Consider the following 20,458-nt stretch of genomic DNA (forward strand, 5'->3'; position numbering starts at 1 on the left):
AAACTCACTTCTTTCTAATTCCACACCTCCAGATTTTTTTCTTTTTCAAACTTGTTGTGTGAACATTTTGCTTTTCTCCGTTTTCACTAGACCCTTTTACACTGTGTGATTGTGATGTTGACAAATTGACAAGTTGACAATTATGGCAGAACAGTGGTGAAGTCTTTGGTCGTCAATCAAAAACAGTCCTAGACTGCACTGTGAGTCCATAGATGGCCAATTGAGAGCTTCAGCGCATGTCTTTGATGGAAACTTGACTCTTGTTTCTTTCTCTTTCTGTGGTTTCTGATATTTGCTTGGTAACAGTTAAATCCTCCATTTACATAAGGCACAAAACAACAACACAAATATGCGACAACATGTTTGACCGTGTTTCTATTTAAATCTGACTTTGCTTGCTGCGGACAGACAGCCTAAGAGTCAAGTCCTGCTGCAGGCTGTTTCTTGAACAAAGGTCAGAGGTCATGAGAGCTTGTTAATCTGTGTTCAAATGTTTGTGACAGGCGGCAGGGATTGGGCCAAGGTGAGAATATTTGAGAGTTTGACACATACAAATGTGGGTGGACTCACATTTTGTTTGTAATATTTGATATATTTCACTCAAACACACTTTAAAACCACAGAAGCACAGCAAGGTGATGAAGAAAAAAGTAATCGGTAGATAATTCATGGATCCGTAGGATGTGGTAATGGCAGACAGATTCACTGACATGACATGGATGATAGAGCAATAGAGGTTTTACTGTTTGAATAAATTGTAACTGACAAGTGTAATTTATTTTTTTTCTACTTGCATTTATCAAGCTATTTTAGAGGCAATTTAGATCCCAATGAAATCCATTCTTCCAAAGTAGACACACACACACACACACACACACACACACACACAGAGTGATGTGTATTGGTAACATACATCTTCATTAGTGTCCAGCCATATCTCTGTTCTTCTCACACTTTGTGGCTCCGGCTTCTTTGTTTCTCCCTCCCTCATGAATGTTAAAATCTCGGAGTATTAACACTCTGTCATATTTAGGCATAATGACTGAGAGACGCTCAGAGGATTGTTTAGTCAAATTTCCAGTTAATCATGGATATGCTTGCTTAACCTCACGCAGGAAACGTTCTCGTGAGGGAGAAAGAGAGCGACACGAATGAGAAATATGACTCCATTTCCATTTTATTGCAATGAGTAAAATTTATGGCAACAATTTTTCCTGACTGATGCAGAGTTTGAAGGCAGATAGCTCAGACACAAAAGGAAAGATGATATCTGTAAATATGATCTTTCAAATGATCTGCTAAGATGACAAAAAGTCCTTTCACCTCGAAGAAAATAATGTTTAAGTTGTTTATAAGCTACTGGAGGTGGAGGATAAGCTTCTAGAAAGACACCTTTCATCTTTATTGCCATAGTCCACTGACAATCCACATTTTTTTAACTATCCACAGAGAATACAATAATCAAGTCAAAACATTGCAATCATATTTACCTCAGAGATCCAACAGGTAAGATGCAAATAGGCATTGGAAACCTCATTGAGTCATTGGTATTGATGAACAACTCTATCAGCCCCATTCAGTTATTTATAGTTCCATTTTTTTGCTTTTGGGGCTGTGAAAATGTATTTCCCCTCTAAATATTCAGCTCACGCAGTGTGTCTGAATGTTTTGACATCTCACTCCTGAGTTGTTTTGGCTTCAAGACAGATTAGCGGGCCAGTGATTTGAAAACAAGGCACAATGACCCCGGTAAATAAGTTCAAGTAGTTTGATGAAATCTGTTTGATTACAGTCAATTCTTCTCCACTGCCTCTTTGTTTTTATGAGCACCTCTTCAGATACTGTTTAATCAGAAGCCGCTGTATTTAGCAGCCATTCATCAACGCAATGCTCTCTCCCACTGTTCACTGCCACACACATTTCCTATTTCTTATCACAGCAAAATGTCGTGAACTGAGCTCAGATTTCTCTTGGATGGGGTCTTTACTCACTCAACCAAAGGCTAACTAGCTAATTAGATCTCAGGCTACCTGCTGCGTTTGCCCTTGAGGAAGGCAGTGCTTTAATACCAGAGAGTGAGCGCAGACTTTTGGGCAATGAATGCGTGTATGACTTTGTGTTTGAATGCCTTCCTGCATGGATGCATGTATAGATGCATGTACATGTGTGTGCACATTTTGTCTCTTTGCATGTGCATGTGTTTAGGAGAATGTGCATGTAATTGGGTTTGTAAGTTTCTGTGTATTTGTGTGTGAGTAAGTGTTGTTAATTTAAAACAAATGGATTGAAGGCTTTTTCATTTTCATGTGTTTCTGTTTAGGAATGTCTGTACATCTCTACATACAATGTCAGCTTTTGACACAAATGTGACAGTAAAATATCTGACCAGTCATGGCCTTCTGCTCCTTGTGTTCTGCAAGTTCTTTTTATAATGTCCAATGATTAGCTAATAAAACTAAGGCTTTTTAAAGAATACTGGACTTATGTCATTAAATCGTATCACCTTTGTTGGGGGGAAATGTGTACCCAACAGTGATTTCTTTGGTTGAAAGAAGTGAAACTTTTTTTTAGCTCATTACAATTAGCTCATTATTAATCTTGGGTGAATAAACTTGAATTTTCACTTTTGTAAATATCAGTAAGATAATTCTGTAGACCATATTATTTCCACCACTGGATGCATATGATTGGTACAGAGCTGAGCTGTAAGCAGGATGTCGTTAAATACACTCAGCGGCCACTTTATTAGGTACACCTGTAAAATCGAATGCAGTCCAATACAAGAGCTCAGCCATAAATTCTACTTCTCTACAAAGGTAATAATGTTCAGTTATTGTTTTAACTATATGTTTGTGATTATAGTTTGCAGTGGTTTTGAACTGGACTAAATTGAGAGGTGTTTCTGGTGTTTTGCCCACATCTTTTAAAAACATGAAGGGGGACGAACATCACACACACATTTGAATATAATGCAGTCCAGTTGAATTAACACCTCTGTGAAAGTTTTAACTGAAAAAGCTGAATATCATCTTCATAAATGTGGAATTTGTGGCAGATCAGCACCTAATAAAGTGAAGTGGAGAAAACCATAATGTGCATCATTCTTTGAAATAGCTTCTGCCAAACTTATAATATTTATCATACACGTTGTAGTCAGGGTTCTTATACCTTTTTGTACATGTTTATGAGCAAGAGTGTATAACTGTTTACAGTGTGGGTTAGCACATGTACAAAACATAACCCAATTTATAATGTTTTTTATGAACTTCCTTCAACCCACAAAATGGGCCAGTTTGGTAAAACACCATTTACCTACTCATAGAATGTACTGTAAATTATATAAAAACTCAATTATAACAAGAGAGTGATGCATACGTTAATAATTTTGTGTAAATATAAAGTCTACAGGTTGAATTGGGTTCTTGTTGTCAGTTCACTTCTTATTATGATGTAATAAGATTCCACTCTAGAATCCCATCACGATGCGTTCACATTCTCTCCTCACCGAACAAACCTGTTGAGTCACGTGAGACGAACACACAACCAACAAACTGGGAACAAGTTCTCGTGTTAAGAAACAAAAAATCAAGATGAGTGCCCCAGGCAAACCTTCACACACGTCAGGCTCAGTGTATAACGATCTCCGTCTGGAGGGAGTCTTTTGCGATGCGGTCATCAAAGTCGAGGATGTGGAATTTCAAATCCACAAGGTCATCCTCTGTAAATGCAGTCCGTACTTCCGGTGAGTTGATTATCTGATATTAGGAGGGAAGCTGATGAATTTATAGCCTTCAGATGAGCAAAACAATAGCAAATTAATGGTCAGTTAACCAATCACAATAAGTAATGAGTTACATTGATTCATGGAGCATTTGTGGTAAAGCAGGTTAGGTATAGAGGGGAAGAAGACCAGATATACAGAACATATTTTAAAGAGATAATTCAAACATTAACCAATGGTACAGGTTCCCTGTCTGTCTGCTCACAGTCACTATAGTTTCAAATATCAGTTCAAATGAGGGTTTTTGCTGCCTTTCAGTTGTGTAGAACTAAAAATCCACCACATGAACATGATGTGAAATTTGGGGTTGTTGTAACTCACACTGATTGCAGATTGGTTTTTAAAAATCATTTTGAGATTTTTTTTTAAGTGTGTTATAATTATTTTTAATAAAAATATTCACATGAAGTTTAATTTTGACTCTGGTCTCTCAGATCCACATTACTGTACTTTTAAGCAGATTTTGAGTATGAAGTGTGTTCAGAAAGGTGGCCAAATTAAATATGCTCAACTAATTCTGCACACTTGAAACAGTTGATTTTTGATGTACACTATTGTCCAACAATTTAGCACTCAAAGGAAATGGAGAAGCTGTTCATTGTAAATTGTGGATGGTGGTGCAACAGTTCCAGAAAAATTATAAAAGAAAACAAAAATTAAAATCATAATATTAAAATGCATTGTTTTCATTAGTGCTGTGGTAAAGTGCTGCAAGAAGCTTGTATTATTATTGTCATTAAGATGAGAAGAAAATGTCCTCTGCTGTGTCTTCATCCCAATGCACAGAGCTCTCTTCAAACGCTGGTCAAGCCCAGACAAAAAGGTCTTTGACATACCCGGCCTGTCTCCTGGCATGATGCAGCTCATCATTGAGTTTGCATACACCGGCTCTGTTTCTGTGACGGAGGACAACGCACAGGAGCTGCTGCTGGCAGCTGATCAGCTCAACGTAACGGACATTGTACAAACCTGCTACGACTTCCTGGGGGAGCAGCTCTGCCCCAAGAACTGCATTGGCATTTGGCAGTTCACCAACATCTGCTTCTCCTCCAAACTGCAGCGCAAGGCCTACTGCTACATCATTGATCACTTTGAGGAAGTTGTGTCCTGTGAAGAGTTTCTTCAGCTCTCTGTGCAGGAACTCTCTGACATCCTTGATAGAGACGACCTCAATGTGAGAAAGGAGAGTACTGTGTATGAGGCCATCCTTCACTGGATTGCCCACGTACCTGAAGGACGAAAAGGACACATCACTGTACTCTTGACTAAGGTACGATGACTTTGTGTCACTACAGTTAATTTATATTTACATCTTCAGCATTTAGCTGATGGTGTTATCTGGACTGCAACAATAATCAATACTGTGAGGCCACCATAGTCTAATTTAAGTCATTTCCAAGACCAAGTCCAGCAGGTTTAAGGCTGCTTTCACACCTGTAGTTCTATTAATTTGGTCTGGACCAAGGAAAAACCAATTGTACATTGTTGCTTTTTAGTTTGTGTTCAGACTGACTGTAAGTACTGGCAATTTAGTACTTTGAATCAATCCCACATACATCGTCCAATAACTAAAATGTAGAATATCACCAGTCTTATCCTTTAATGATGACATTTGAATTGTGGATGCATATGAGTTTGGTAGGCAGGATACATGCAGTCTCAGTATCAGTCTCAGTTAAAATAATTACAAAATGTCAACAGTCAAGCATCAAGTACGTCAGTCCATTAAGTTCCATTCAAGGATTCTGTCCTGCTTTCTCTCTGGAGGTCCGGCTGGCCTTGACAAGTGCAGAGTACATCAGGATCCATGTGATGTCCAATGAGCTGGTGGAGAACAATGCTGAGTGCCTGCCCATATTCGAAGACGCCATTCGAGCCTTACGTTACATGATGACAAACACGGCCTCTGTGTCTGCTCTCTGTAACCCTCTCGCCCGTCCTCGCCTGCCTAATGCCATCCTGTTGGCCATTGGAGGCTGGAGCGGTGGCGATCCAACTAACGGCATTGAGGCGTACGATATCCGTGCTGACTGCTGGATCAACGTGACAAACAATCTGGAGCGTCCTCGTGCCTATCACGGCACTGCCTTCCTCAATGGGTATGTCTACTGTGTTGGTGGCTTTGACAGGGTGGAGCATTTCAACAGCGTGCACAGACTTGACCTGAGCACACACACTTGGCAGGAGGTGGCACCCATGTACTGCCGCCGCTGCTATGTGAGTGTTACTGTGCTGAACGGATGCATCTATGCCATGGGAGGTTATAATGGGCATACACGACTCAACACTGCAGAGCGCTACAGGCCCGAGACCAACCAGTGGAGTCTTGTTGCACCCATGCATGAGCAGAGGAGTGACGCCAGCTGCACAACACTCCACAACAAGGTGGGTGAAGTGAACAGCTGGGAATATTTCAGAGTAATTGCTAATTTTTGAAACGATACAGAGTCTTGTGTGAGTATTGAGTGGGACGTTTTACAGTTATAAAATAAACTTGCTTCTAGTGCTTTCTAATAAACGATCTAATGGTGACACTGTTTATAAATTACCCCAAACATATATTTTGAGTTTCTGTACAGCAGTTTCTTATTATTTATCAGCCGACACAACTTGTTGGTGATAAGGTAACGTTGGCAAATAATATAAGCCGTCCGATTTATTTCAGTTGGACTATTAGATTCTTCACTAGATGTTGGGTCTCAGATGTAATTCACGAGTTATCTTACAATGGTGTAGAGATATTTCTGTATTATTTGCATTAATACAGGAAACATAGTCATCAGTTGAAGCCAAGAAAAGTACTGAATTACTTGATGCCACTCTTGGTGTCCCCAGGTTTACATTTGTGGTGGTTTCAATGGGAACGAGTGCCTGCAAACGTGTGAATATTACAGCCCAGTGACCAACCAGTGGACAATGATCACCCCCATGGAAAGCCGGCGCAGTGGAATTGGCGTCATTGCATATGCAGACCATGTCTATGCTGTAAGTACATGAAGTACTGCTGACACTCACATAACTCACAGTGTGATGTTTGGGAACTGGTCTTAATTATCAGATTTATATTCTGACCACAGCCACAGAACAAAAAAAATCTTACACATTTTATCTATTAATTTAATTGATTAGTGATGTTACTGTTATTTTTCATTTAATGGCACAAATGTCCCTCCAAATCTACAGCCATGCTAGCAGCTCAGTGAGGCTGTGCACAGCAGCGCTTTGAGATAAATTCTAATGACAGCATGCTAACATGCTCACAGTGACAATGCTAACATGCTGATGTTTAGCAGGTATGATGTGTACCATGTACACCATCTTTAGCGTGTTAGCATGTAAACAATCGCTAAAGTAATTACAATTAATTCTGGGAATTAAACGTCTGAACCAAAGCTTCAAAACATAATGAGACATTTTACTCAAAACCACAAACGCCAACTTCATGGTGGCGCTAGAGGAAAAGTAAGGGGATCAGCAAAGTCATTAGGATTCAGCCTCTGGGAACTGTGAACGTCTGTACCAAATGTTGTTCCAATCCGTCCAGTAGATGTTGAGATATGTCACTGGATAAGTGAAAACTCTGGCAGTAGATGGAAGGTCAGGGATTAACCTGGAGGATTCATCCTCTCAGGACCATGAATGTCTGTGCCAAATGTCATGGCAATCCATCCAATAGTTGATGAGATATTTTATTCTGGGCCAAAGCGGTGGACCAACTGATTGGCAGAGCAACATTGCCATCCACAGAGCCAGGCTGTAAGCATAATTAAAATATAACTTGGTCTAAGGGTCGGGACAGAACTAGTTTGAATGACACATTGTCCGACTATGACAGAAATAGTGTTTATAGTTGTTCTGCAAGGCCACACTCTGACCCTCTAATCCACCATTCATTAATCCAACTCTTCTACTTAATATGAAGTGAATAACTCAGAGACACATTGAGGGCAGGTGTTCTTTCTTGCAAGGATGTGTGGCAAAGAAAGTGGTCTCCATTTAAACATGTGGCCCTTTATCTTACTTTTCCTCTCATAGGTTGGTGGCTTTGATGGCAACACCCGTCTGTGCAGCGTTGAGGCCTACAACCCCCGGACCAACACCTGGCACGCAGTGTCCTCCATGTTGACCCCCCGCAGCAACTTCGGCATCGAAGTGATCGACGATCAGCTCTTTGTTGTTGGGGGCTTCAACGGCTTCACCACCTCCTATAACGTCGAGTACTACGACGCAACAACTGATGAGTGGTCTGAGGCCTGTGACATGGAGATTTTCCGCAGCGCCCTGAGCTGCTGTGTGGTGTCCGGGATTCCCAACATGGCCAAGTACGCTGTCCCTCGTGACTCCCTGCCGCTTTTAAATTTGGAGGACGAGTCTGTGGAGTCAGGAGACTCCAACGTCTAACCATCTGAACAGTGTCCAGCCTTACGCCACCATCCACCCAGGCAAGACTTCAAGTAATGAAATAAATGTCTTTCTGCATCAAACTGCTGTTATGCCAGAGATTTCCGTTTCAGTTTGTGTGAGAACTTTTGATCCAGAGTACGTCATTTTAACTATAACCCCATGATAAGATAAAATGTCCCATACACTCACTTCACCCAATTGTCCCCCATAAAGGGCAGGATCAGTGCTGTTTTTAGATGTATTTATTTTGTGAGGTACCCATATCACAAAATGAAACTGTTGGCTGTTATCTGGTAAATGTGTATGCTTGTGTCTGTCTGTACGCCCTGCTGAAGATTCCACTACGATATGTGTCATTTTGATATTTAAGAAGTTAGCAAGGACTATGTGTTTTTCTGTTTTTAAAGATAACCAGAGGGATGAGTCTGACGGTTAATAAAGTAAATTCTCTACCTAGTTTTCACCGTCCTCCTTGGATGGAGCAATGACCACAAGAAAAGTACTAATAGGCCTAGTTTGAAGCCTTCCCAGACAATCCTGGCTCAAACATTAAGATATACATAATATTGCATCAATGGCTGACACAGAGAGACAAAAATCAGAGTGGACAGAGTAAAAGAAATGGGGAAGGAAAAAAAGAGAAAAGAGTGATAGAGTAAGAAAGAGGAAGGGAGAGACCTGCAGAGAGAAACACGGACAGAAAAATGACAGCGAGATTCAGTCAAAGTACAAGTTGGTGCTGTTACATGACTTTCTGGCTGATGTCAAGGACTGGATGTTCCACAATCTCCTCCAACTAAATTTGGACAAAACTGGGATTATTCAGGGGGAAGAAAAGCTTGAATGACTTCAGTCTGTCCTTCTCTGTTTTGCCGCATGCAACACCCCCCCCCCCCCCCCCCCCCTCTCTCTCTTAATCTCTCTCTTCCACTCTTTCCCTCCTCTCTACTCTCTCTTTTTGTCTTTCTCTTCATCTCACAGACAAAGCATTGGTTTCTCGATTTTGGGCAGAGTCACCTTGAGGCAAAAAGTGCTGTTTTTATCTGTGCTGGTTATATCCTCATAGGAATATATAGTTTCAATGTGTACATACTGGACATGTCTATTTGTTTTTATATCAGGGGAGGGGGATAAACAATTTACATCTTCATTCACTTAAAGCATGATTGGACTGGACTGCTGTTTTGTTGAAAATATTGTTTATTGTCTTGACTGACTGTGATTTTCAGGCTTTGTGGGTTTATTCATGAGCGAGGCATTTGTGGTCAGTACTGTATTTATCGCTAAAACCATCTCAACACATGAAGGCAAAGCAAGGGAGAGCAGTGCAGGCGTTGCCCTCGCAGTGTCGTCATGACTCGGCAGTGTCCACCCTGACGAGCCTCACAGGCAAAGCAGAGGGACGGCAGAGACACAGACTTGTTTATCAGGTTTAATGCTTGAATGTCTTTCTCGGCAACATGTCCTTAATATCTCCAGTTTAATATCTTTGTGTGTGTGTGCTGGTGTTTGTGGTGGTGTGCCTCCCTGCTGCACCTTCAGACATAGAAACTGTAACATTTCTCGGTTTATCTCTCTGTTAATGTAATGGCTTTTTGGCTTTTACTCTTTCACACTCGGTTATGGAAAAGCAATTTTTTTGTTGTCATTCATGAAGGCATTTGTGTCCAAGCTGATTAAAAAGAAATAACTGGGCAAAGGAAAAAGAAAAATATGGTGATTATGTTATGTGATAAAGTTGTCTCTCAAATGTGGACTGTTTCTGGCAAAGCCACAATACACAATACATGGGAGAGTAGGCAACGCAGGAAATCACATACGAGGCAAGAGATTGTTCAGTTGTTTCGTCTTTGGCCAGAAATCCGAAAGATTTTCTTCAGAGTCAGACATGTCACTTCAAAATTATAGCCTTCCGAGACTCTGTGATTGACAACGTTGATATTGAAAGATTCAGCAAAACCTTGGATTATGTTCAATGTTTAACTCTCGTCAATATCAAGCTTAGGGAAGATTGCGATTATGGCAAATGATTAATGTTTAGTTGAGGTTAAGCCACTAAAACACTTGGTTAAGGTTGGGGAAGATGACAGTATGCAAACTCAACAAAGTTGGACATGTTACATGCCTATGAACTAGCTTGACCTCCACGCCCTTATTTTCTGTCTCACTACATGTACTGTACTACTTCCTGTGTTGGCTCTGAACGTCGGCACTGGACGTAGAGTTGTCTAAAATGGGCTGAGCTGGAACAACCCTTTTGCGGATAAGAACGTCAATATCGGAAGTTCTACACTCTGTGCATGGCAGTATGGCAGAGGTGCAGCAAGGAAAGATTGTGGTTAAGAAGGCAGATATTAATTGCTCAGCTCAGTGAAATATGTGTCTCTGACTGAACTATGGTTAGGGCTAAAATACTATAAACACGCAAAATTTGCGAAGCAATTACAGACTTCAGTTCTTATCTGAAAGGGGCTCAAGTGTGCATTCGTGTGTCTCCAGAAGATATGACGAATGGTCTTATACAAATACAGGCCGACAATCCCAACTGTTACACCGCCCACACACACACACACACACACATTGGGGAGGAGTCCTGACATGCACAAAGCACAGAGGTTTTAAAAAAATTATTAGCTAAAGTTGCTTGGCTGCTGGTCGATGTTCTAAAAGCCCTGTGCAATACAACTTTAATAGCACTGGCAACAGGGTACACACACACACACACACACACAGCCATTTTCTCCTTCCTTATTTGCAATGTCTGGTTTCTCTGTCTCCTCCACTTTCTGTCTCTGTTTCTCCTTCGTCTGTCTGCCTGCTCTGTAGCCGAGGGCTAAAATACAGCTTCTCGCTCATAAAACCAGTGAAAGACACACAACTAGTTTTTGTTCTGTGTGAGCAACTGTCAGCGAACTGACAAACGACACAGAATTAGTGCTTTACTGACACACTTAGATCATGATATCAACGGTGTGTGTAGTTATGCTTGTGCATGTGAGTGAGTTGAGTGTGGGTGTGTGTGTGTGTGTGTTTCCTACATATTGTGTGGTCTGTTAATATTAAGCCAAGCATATTCTACTCTGCTACGTTTCAGTATGTACCATGTATGAATGTGTATGTGTGTGTGTGAGGTAGAATTAAAGAGGGACTATGTGTGTGTGTGTGTGTGTGTGTGTGTGTGTGTGTGTGTGTGTGTGTGTGTGTGTGTGTGTGCATCGCTTGAGGGCTTTGTTCTGTACTGGCGCAATAAAAGACACATTAGAGAAAGAGAGAGATTACAGAAAAAAAACATTATCACCCATAAATGGTGTGTGGGGGGGGGGTTCTCTAGCAGAAAAAACAATAAATCTGTGTGGGTGTGAGAAGCAACAGAGCAGAGTTTCACATGCTGCATCTGCCTGGAAATCCTGCAAATACAACGATTTACAGCAACATACATTTTTGAAGAAATTTTACACTCAGTTTGTTGTAACGAGGCAAAAAACAAAAAGCATTTTACTGCCTCGAGTGCACCAAACAGTGTCCTGTGAGAGCTACGACACGCTCGCATCAGAAGAGACAGACATTTATCAGAGGAAGTCTGTATAGAAGAATCTGGAGGATGAAGAAAGAGAGAAGAAGAGGATGGTGGCTTAGAGATAAGGGAGGGAGGACACAGTGGACGAGAGAAATTGAGGGTTAGTGGTGTGTGTATGTATTGAGTAGAGGGTGGAATCAATTTCCCCTGTCATGCTTAACACCTGTCTCACCCTCACAGTGTGTGTGTGAGGCAGGTGTGTGTGTGTGTTTAGAGGGGATGAACAGACAATAGCTTCCCAATTGGAAAGGATTCAATTTATACCCAATCCATCCTCTCTTTCTCACACACACACACACACACAAACACACACACACACACACACACACACACACACAAACACACTATACACCCCTCTTGACCTCTGCATGACCTCTGTCTCTTTGGAGGATTTGTAAATCTTTCAGTCAAAAAACTGAGATACTGTTTCTCTGTGGGACCGCGGCGAGAGTTTTGGCGACAGGGATGTAGCGCACATATTCAAATGTGATCTGAACACATCACAGGAGACTCTTTCACATTATCGTGTTATCAGCACGTGTCTGCCGGTGTGTCACATCGGACTGACGACGCTGCTCACAGTTACCGTCCTGCTCACCATCCAGCAGTTACATTAAAGGATGCGTCTTGTTCCCACAAGTGCTTTGTGAAATATTACAGTCTGAGCTGAGGTGATTACTGAGGAGTTTCCCAATAAAGTCAGACAGACGATTGAAGATCACAGGCAGAGAACAGAGATGGTGCTTAAAGAAGAATTCTGGTATATTACAACTCGGGGCTTATTTCCGTTGTTTTGACCATCATTTCCTCTTGATAATAATCTCATTGTGCTTACCACGTTAATTGCTCTGATCTGGGAGCACGGCACCATCAGACACAGCAAGAAACGTATGCAGTCAGACGATTAGACAGGTTTTTACTTATTTAGGAGGAGAAAACCAGGGCAAATGGTAAGGTTACTCTGAACCTGTCAGCTCATCCCATAGACTTTATGTTCACATGACGTCACACACAAAAAATCATAGATTTTATAGGCTTTAGGAAAGTCTTACAAATACTATTCATGGTTTAAAAATCCATGTTACAAAGAGTGCTGATTGATTTTTGAGGTTCAAGCTGTTGACAGTTATGCAGGCTGCAGGGGATTCTTTAGTTACAACACTGGCTCTCCACGTTGCACCCAGCTCTCTTAATACATCCATGCTGATTAAAGACTTCGACCTACTGACTTGCTGTAGTTGTGCTCACACACGTTTTTTTCCTGCAGAATGAGGGATTATTGCTAACATTTTCAATTTTGTAACGTTTCTGTTTAGCCGCAAAATACAATGGTTTGGACTTTTAGCTTGTTTACTATCTGTTTGATCATCTGACTTCTGTCTACTCTGGACGACACTTACTGCATGTCCATCTGTTACCTTTGTTGCTCTCTGAGGTTTCTCTTCTTTTCCCCCATGTTTTCTCATTCTAATTGACGTACAAACTTAATTTTGTGATATGTTGTGTCTTCTTGTATGTTGTGCTGCCGTGTGTTGAGCATTTTTTTCCATGCTGCACTGAAAACTAATTCCTCCAACTCTTGTTATGTGAGCATAAGGTGAAGTGACCTGTGAAGTCCCCTGAGACTGTGATTTTGGGCTGTATAAATAAAATTGACTTGACTTGACTCAACTTATCTTGCTCCGTTGGACTTTGTTGTGTCAATGTCGCCATGTTCCCAGATCTCAGCGATTACTTTGGAGAGTACAATGTTATCATAATCGACTGAGATAATGGCTCTGTCTACGAAAACAAAGACTCAAATTAAAATGACCGAATTGTCCTTTCATAATAAGTTAATATTATGCAACTTTAGAGACAAATAATCTTGCAAATCTGCCCTCACTGTGGTGTTAGGGTTGTATGTACCCTGTTTGTCTGGTAGAAGAGGTGGCTGCAGGATTTCCTCTCCCTCCAGCCCTCAGCAGACTGGTACCCAGGGAAAGATTCCTCTATTCAGGCCGTCTGTGCAACGGCCTCCCCTGACAACCCTGGAGGTCAAACCACTGTCACTCACAGTGATATGGAGAGAAAGACAGAGAGAGAGAGAGAGAGACAGAGAGAGAGAGAGAGAGAGAGAGCAAAGTGAATATACAGAGGGGAGATAAGTAGAGGAAGAGGGAGAGTGAAAAGAAAGGGCACATACAGAAGGGAAGTGGTAGGAGAAGAGATGAGAATCCAAATGAATCTTCTTCACCCAACGGACAGACTGTCAAGCTCTCTCTGTGTGTGTGTGTGCGTGTGTGTGTGTGTGAGTGAGTGTGTGTCTGTCTTACCTACTAATTGAAATGCGATGAGGTGTGAAACACCCCTTTAAAAGACCTATCAGCGTGTGTGAAGCTAAATGTGTGTTTGGGGGGTTATACGTGCATGTGTGTGTGCAATGCATATCAACTCCTTTTGACCATAGATACAATAAAGTGTGTGTGTGTGTGTGTGTGTGAGTGCCATACTCAAGTAGTGATGTACCTGTTTGCATGCAACATGTCTGTAGCAATTAAATTCATGCGCCTGGCAATGTGAGCACAAGTGCACCATGCAATATAAACAAGTGTGTGTGAATTTGCACGTTGGTCCCCACGCACACAATAATAAAGCATGAAAGCTTGGTCCTGCTGTGGATGTGTGTGAATGTGACTCTGTGAGTGTATGTGTATAATTTCATTTTGCTGTCTCAGCCTCTTGTTAAGCAGCCATTTAGAGCTCAGGTTGAGTTTCTCCTGACACTTCTTTCCTCCTCACTGCCTCTGTGGCTTCCACCATCTTTCCTCCATCTCTGTCTCATTATCTCTTTCCTCTGTCTGTCTTCTCTCCTCCTTTCATCCTCTATTCTCTCCTTCCCTCCTCTCTGTACGTGGTTACCGCACTACACGATCTTTTCACCTGTTAATCAGTGGGTTGCTTTATTGGTAATGAGTAAAATGTTTAAGTTGCAAATGGACAGAAACAAAACACATCCTTGCAACACACACTGATCCTCTGGCTAAATTATACAGTGTATTAAATAAAGCAGAAATAACTCCAGCGAGTGCAGGTTTTGATTATGCAGCCGGAGTATGAGTTTTCACTTAACAGAGGGAATATTTTGGCTAATTACTAAAACAGTTTTTGCTGTGGTAATTGATGATATTCAGTTGCAGCGCAGTCCTCTAGGAGCTTGTACCGCACATGTGTTTATGAGTGTGTGTTCGTTTGCAGATTAACAAACACTAACAGTATTTAAATTTCTGTTTGCCACGTGTGAATTGCTTAAAATGCAATTTAATCTGTGTGTCTGCGAGTATATCCATACTCACTTATGTACAGCTTTTGTGCTGCAGGTGTTTGCATATAGATGTGCATGTGAGTATGTGTGTGTGTGTGTGTGTGTGTGTGTGTGTGTGTGCGTGTATAAGAAGCCCTCTATATGTTCCCTATCAGATTGGTGAACCGTGATATTACACTCTAAGCTTATATACATATTCATCCATTTGCACTCACACAGACACTGAGAGTCACTTGCCCTCTAAGGCCCTATTAAAACTACACTGTGATATTATCAGGCATAAATATCCATATTTAAAAAAAGAAAAATGTACATGCTGATTTTTTTTTCGGAGAGGTAAACATGTCCCAGGGCTGGAAGGTGTTAAAGCAGTTGTGCCAGAAACAAATTACAACCAGCTCAGCTGAAAGTGATACGTTTTTATCTCTACACTTTAAACTGAATAATTATTGAAGGTTTTAACCCTTTTAAATTATGTGCATACATACCTGCAGTCATATCGTTCTTCTGTCAAAATAGTTGAAACAAATTAAATGTGATACTGAAAATGTATTCTCACATAGCCTGGCTCTGTAAGGATTCTCACGCAGGTTTCAAGAAGCATAAACATTGGTTTGAAAAGAGCAGGGACACACAATCTCTCACCCTTTTTAAACCTTTAAATGACAATAGGTAGAACCCAACATAACAGAATGACACATATAAGCCTTTTCTGATGTGATGCCCCCATCATTTGTCAGTGCCGTCCAAAACTGTCACAAAATGTTTCGTCTGATACCATTATGTTTATGGTTTGGTAAGGTTTAGGCACAAAAAAACCCCCAAAATTGACTGCTGGTAGGAAACAGAAACTCAGGCTTTTTGTTGATCCATCCATCCCCTCTTACATCTCCCCTCTGCAGACTTTGTGGCTCTATAATAACGTCACCCAACTTCCTCCTTTGCTCCTGATGGACAAGGGTCATTCCTGCGGCCACTGGAGAGCTTTGTTACTTGAACACCAACATGTTGTTTTTTGGGAATTTGCTGAAACAACTGATGCTGTTGTTTTTCTTGTGAGTGCAGTCTCAAAGTTTCCAGAGGCAAACTTCGACTTCCAGTCGACTGGCTGCTTCAGGGTTATCAGCATCTCTGTATATCAATCTTTTGACCAGATTTTCTCCAAACCTCTGTGTCTGACAACATGGAGGTCTGAATTTGTGATATTACTGAAAGTGTAATGAGCAAAAACATATATGACTCTAACTACAAACTACTTTTAGACTCCAGTGAGCTGTGAAAGAGTCTTACAAGCTACAGAATCTAATCCTCAGGATCCACTGGGAATTCATCATTTGTTAAAGACGATATAAAATACAACATTTTTAAACAAGACTCCAAGGTATCCCCATGAACTGTGCTCAAAGCTTCCCCTCCCATCATGGCAGACTGGGCAGATCATGAAAGACCTGCCCTTTTCATACTCCACAGCTCAGTGTGATATCTCAGATATGAATAAGTATGAGACAAATCACGTGAGAGCATCCGAAACCCATTTCACTGTAGGATGAGCTTTCAGTTTTTACCCACAGGGGATCTTACAGGTGTGAAGGTACATCTTAGCCAGTGATAGTAAAAATCAAAGATTGCTTGGGGACAAGATACTGACTCATAAAAGTGAAGGGAAGAATATTTTCTAGACACAAAATGAAGCGATGATTTATTTTGAACAGGCTCATCAGTGATGGTGCTCACTGTGTAGTTTCACAGCCCTTATGCTTTATGAATGATTTAAGGTGAAAACTACATAGGGACACTGTATGAACTATTTAAAACCCATAACCTGCTGAAGGCTAGAAGGTCAGACATCATGGGAAACAGGAATTAGCATATTTAAATGCTTTGGAGCAATAAATAAAATATTCTCTATATGTGGCTGGTCTTCTCATTTTCTGTCTGTTTCATAGTCTTTGTCTTTCTGTGCTCTGTCTTATGCATCTAGATAAAGTCCATTTTATTTGGAAATACAGTCATTTTGTTTGTTTATTAGGTTTCTGATCCTTGCTTGCAGCTATTCTTCCTGGGCACCAAGAATTTAACATTTTGTGACATCAACTAAACTGATGACGTCACCTTAAGACAACACAATGCAGGACACCTACAATAATGTTAGAATTCAGCTGGTTATGTTGACATGACATCCATTGATTCATCCTTTATTTATAAAGGGTGGTCCATGTTAACATGTTAACAAGTCCATTGACACATTGTACTTCATGTTTTGAGCTAAATACTAACATCGGCATGCTAACATGCTCACAGTGACAATGCTAACATGCTGATGTTAAGAAGGTATAATGTTTACCATGTTCACCATCTTAGTTTAGCGTGTAAGCATGCTAGTCATGCAAGTTTGGCATGTATTTGGAAGTATTGGACAAATTCAAATAGGAGATCACAAAGGTGATTTGGATTTATTGTGAGGACATACATATCTGTGCCAGATTTCGTGGGAATCAATCTGGTGGTCAGGTTACATCCTCTGAGGGACATGAATGTATGTACAATTTCATGGCAATCCATCCAATACATAATTTCCTCTTCGATTAAACCCAACAGTGATTCTTCATCTGTTGCAGCTGATCCATACTGGTTCAGGTTGATGTAATGTACTGTAGAATACAACACAAAGTAAAATAATGCTTGTATGGATTTCATAGATGTTTGTACGAAACACACACACACACATTGACAGTAGCTATTATAGCTAGGAAGCCCTTTTTTCAGGTCCAGTGAATGTTCAAATTAGTATCATTAGTGGACCAAAGGCAATATAAGAAAATCAATAGTTTTAGTAGCAATAGGAGAAAATCAATCACTTTTTAATAGAAGGTCATTTGTCTTTAGAGGTAAAGTGCTGGCAGATGGTAGCCAATCTCAGTCAATGGGATCCTCCATGTGGCCAATAGTGATCTAAGTTACTGTGTTACAGAGACCCTCGCTAATGAGAATCGTTGGTATCCAGTGAGCGCATGTGACAGTTAGTCATGCAAGATTTACTCTGGAGCTAAAGCTAATGTGGTGTTGGTAAACTGTGTATAATGGATTTAAGATCTGAATTAATCTAATGCATGCTAACATGCTAAACTAAGATGGTTGATGTGGTAAACATTATAACTGCTAAACATCAGCATGTTAGCATTGTCATTGTGAGCATTTTAGTATGTTGACATGAGCATTTAGCTCAAATCACTGATGTGCCTAAGTACAGCCTCATAGAGAAGCTAACATGGCTGTCGTCTCTTCGCCTTGTTTGCAACAACAACAACAAAGACTGAAAGAAAAACTTTAGAACCAGAAGAAACAGAAACAGTATGTGTGGCAGAAAACACAGGGAACACAGGGTTCACAATTGGCTTTAAACCAAACTCTCCTGGTTTCTTATGCTGTGTTTGAAAAATGTTGACTCTTAGCCAAATTTAGTTTGGGAAAACAAGCTGTTCATTGTAAAGAAATAACAATAAATCAGGACAAACTACGCCTGGGAATGGCTGCGGTCTCCAATGTCTGATTGTGCTCCTTTTCTTTTTTCCTTATATACAATTTAATTGATTAAATCCACACTTGCATTTCAAGAAAACATGTATGTGCTTAATTAAATGAAAATGAAAGTTGTCTTTAATCAATTTGTGTGCACATGGTGATATTTTGTAACCCATGTGCTTCATACGCAGTCTCATATGCTATGACATTTTGTGCTTACAAGCTACACAATACAAGCATTTTGTTTTGTTTTTCGTATTGTAGAAGCTTATGTTACTGTAGAGTTGGGTTTTATGTAATTAACTTACATCGTTTTAAATGTTTTGTACTGCTGTTTAAATTACTACAATCACTGATTGGCCATTTGCAAATGGTAGAGCAGCCGTTACTGTCATCAGCGGGATCTCATCACATTTATTGCATCATTAAAATAGCATATTGTTAAACTTTATTACGTTCAGTTTGATATATTATATCCAAAATGGCTTTCATGTCCATATTTACAACATTAATGCCTTTTTCCGCAATACATTGAACTGCATGATGCAGCAAATTACAAATGAATGAATGAACATACATACACACATTGTGTCGCAGTGTTGTCAAGGTTAAAGACATTGCCCTGACATCAGCTTCCCTGTTCATGTGTGAGACCCCACGCAAGCAATTAAAATCACACACACACACACACACACACACATACACACACACACCGTCACTTGGAGATTGTGACCTCTGCACATCCGCCACAGGGCAAAACAAAAGAGAGTGATAGGGAGAGAGAGCGAGGGAGGGAGGGAGAGCAACAGTACAGCAAACAACAATCAGTTGCAGTTTTTTATACTGGAGGCAAATCATCTTAATGAATGTTTTACAAAACACTAATTAACCGTTTACTGAGTAATGAAAGCACAGGGGCCAAAAACAACATTTATTAAACTTTTACAAATTATTTTATTATTACCATTAACTATATGATTCTTTACATGATGGCTTATCAATATGCTAATGATTAATTAATTCTAAAGAGCTGGGCTCCTCTGAAATAGTCCTTGTTACCTCACAGCTCACCAGGTCAAGTATAGATGCTGTAAAGATCATTCTGAAGGACCACGATATAAAAGCTTTCTTTAAAGGGTCACTGCACTGATTGAACACATGAAAGTGAGTGTACTCATCTTGCACTGTAGTACTCAGCCTATGAAAACACTTTGCATAATGTCTTCTGTGCCTCTGGTGGAGCTTTGTTAAGTCTGAGAAAGCTTGTGCTTGGATACTACAACTTGTTGCCAGGGTAGCGGTGTGGATGTAGAGATGGTCCGTCAGTCGGCCAGTCAGTCCACCTCTTTGCTCCACACTGAAATATGAAATATATATAACTATTGAATGGATTGCTATGAATTTTTGCACAGTCATGGTCCCCAGGGGATGAATTTTACTTACTTTGGTGATCCCCTGATTTCTCATGTAGCACCACCAGCAGGGTGACATTGTTGGTTTTTAGTGAACTGTCTCAACAACTATTGGATGGATTGTCATGAAATTTTAGTACATTAATTTTGTTCATTTGTGTTTGGTGCTAATTATCAAATGTCACACAGGCTAAACTATGGTGAACATGGTAAATATTATACTTGCTAAATATCAGCATGTTAGCATTGTCATTGAGAGCATGTTAGCATGCAGATGTTAGCATTTAGCTCAAAGCACTGCTGTGCCTAAGTACAGCCTCGCAGAGCGGCGGGCATGGCTGTAAACTCTTAATCTTATCGACTTTATGGCATTAAAATACTAAATCACTGGATTAGCCCTTTAGTGTCATTTTTAAAATGTGAATGAAGTGAGAGATCTCTAGCTACAGTAGGTCCTT

At 40.4% G+C, this 20,458-nt stretch overlaps 1 protein-coding gene across 1 annotated transcript; it reads left to right on the forward strand.

Annotated features, from left to right (window-relative positions):
• Positions 1-3,492: 3,492 nt before the first annotated feature.
• LOC139299251 (kelch-like protein 10) lies at positions 3,493-8,182 on the forward strand. Its single transcript, XM_070922155.1, has 5 exons — positions 3,493-3,742; positions 4,568-5,051; positions 5,549-6,166; positions 6,617-6,766; positions 7,817-8,182. The coding sequence occupies exons 1-5, from the start codon at positions 3,591-3,593 to the stop codon at positions 8,180-8,182; spliced, it is 1,770 nt and encodes a 589-aa protein (XP_070778256.1). The 5' UTR covers positions 3,493-3,590.
• The last annotated feature ends 12,276 nt before the right edge of the window (positions 8,183-20,458 follow it).

Source organism: Enoplosus armatus, chromosome 16 (assembly GCF_043641665.1).
Source record: "Enoplosus armatus isolate fEnoArm2 chromosome 16, fEnoArm2.hap1, whole genome shotgun sequence".
Classification (NCBI taxonomy): domain Eukaryota; kingdom Metazoa; phylum Chordata; class Actinopteri; order Centrarchiformes; family Enoplosidae; genus Enoplosus; species Enoplosus armatus.

Coding starts and splice junctions, on each gene's coding strand:
- LOC139299251 (XM_070922155.1), top strand. CDS start 3,591: ATGAGTGCCCCAGGCAAACCTTCACACACGTCAGGCTCAGTGTATAAC. Junction 3,743..4,567: donor AAATGCAGTCCGTACTTCCG/GTGAGTTGATTA, acceptor CCCAATGCACAG/AGCTCTCTTCAAACGCTGGT. Junction 6,767..7,816: donor ATGCAGACCATGTCTATGCT/GTAAGTACATGA, acceptor TTCCTCTCATAG/GTTGGTGGCTTTGATGGCAA.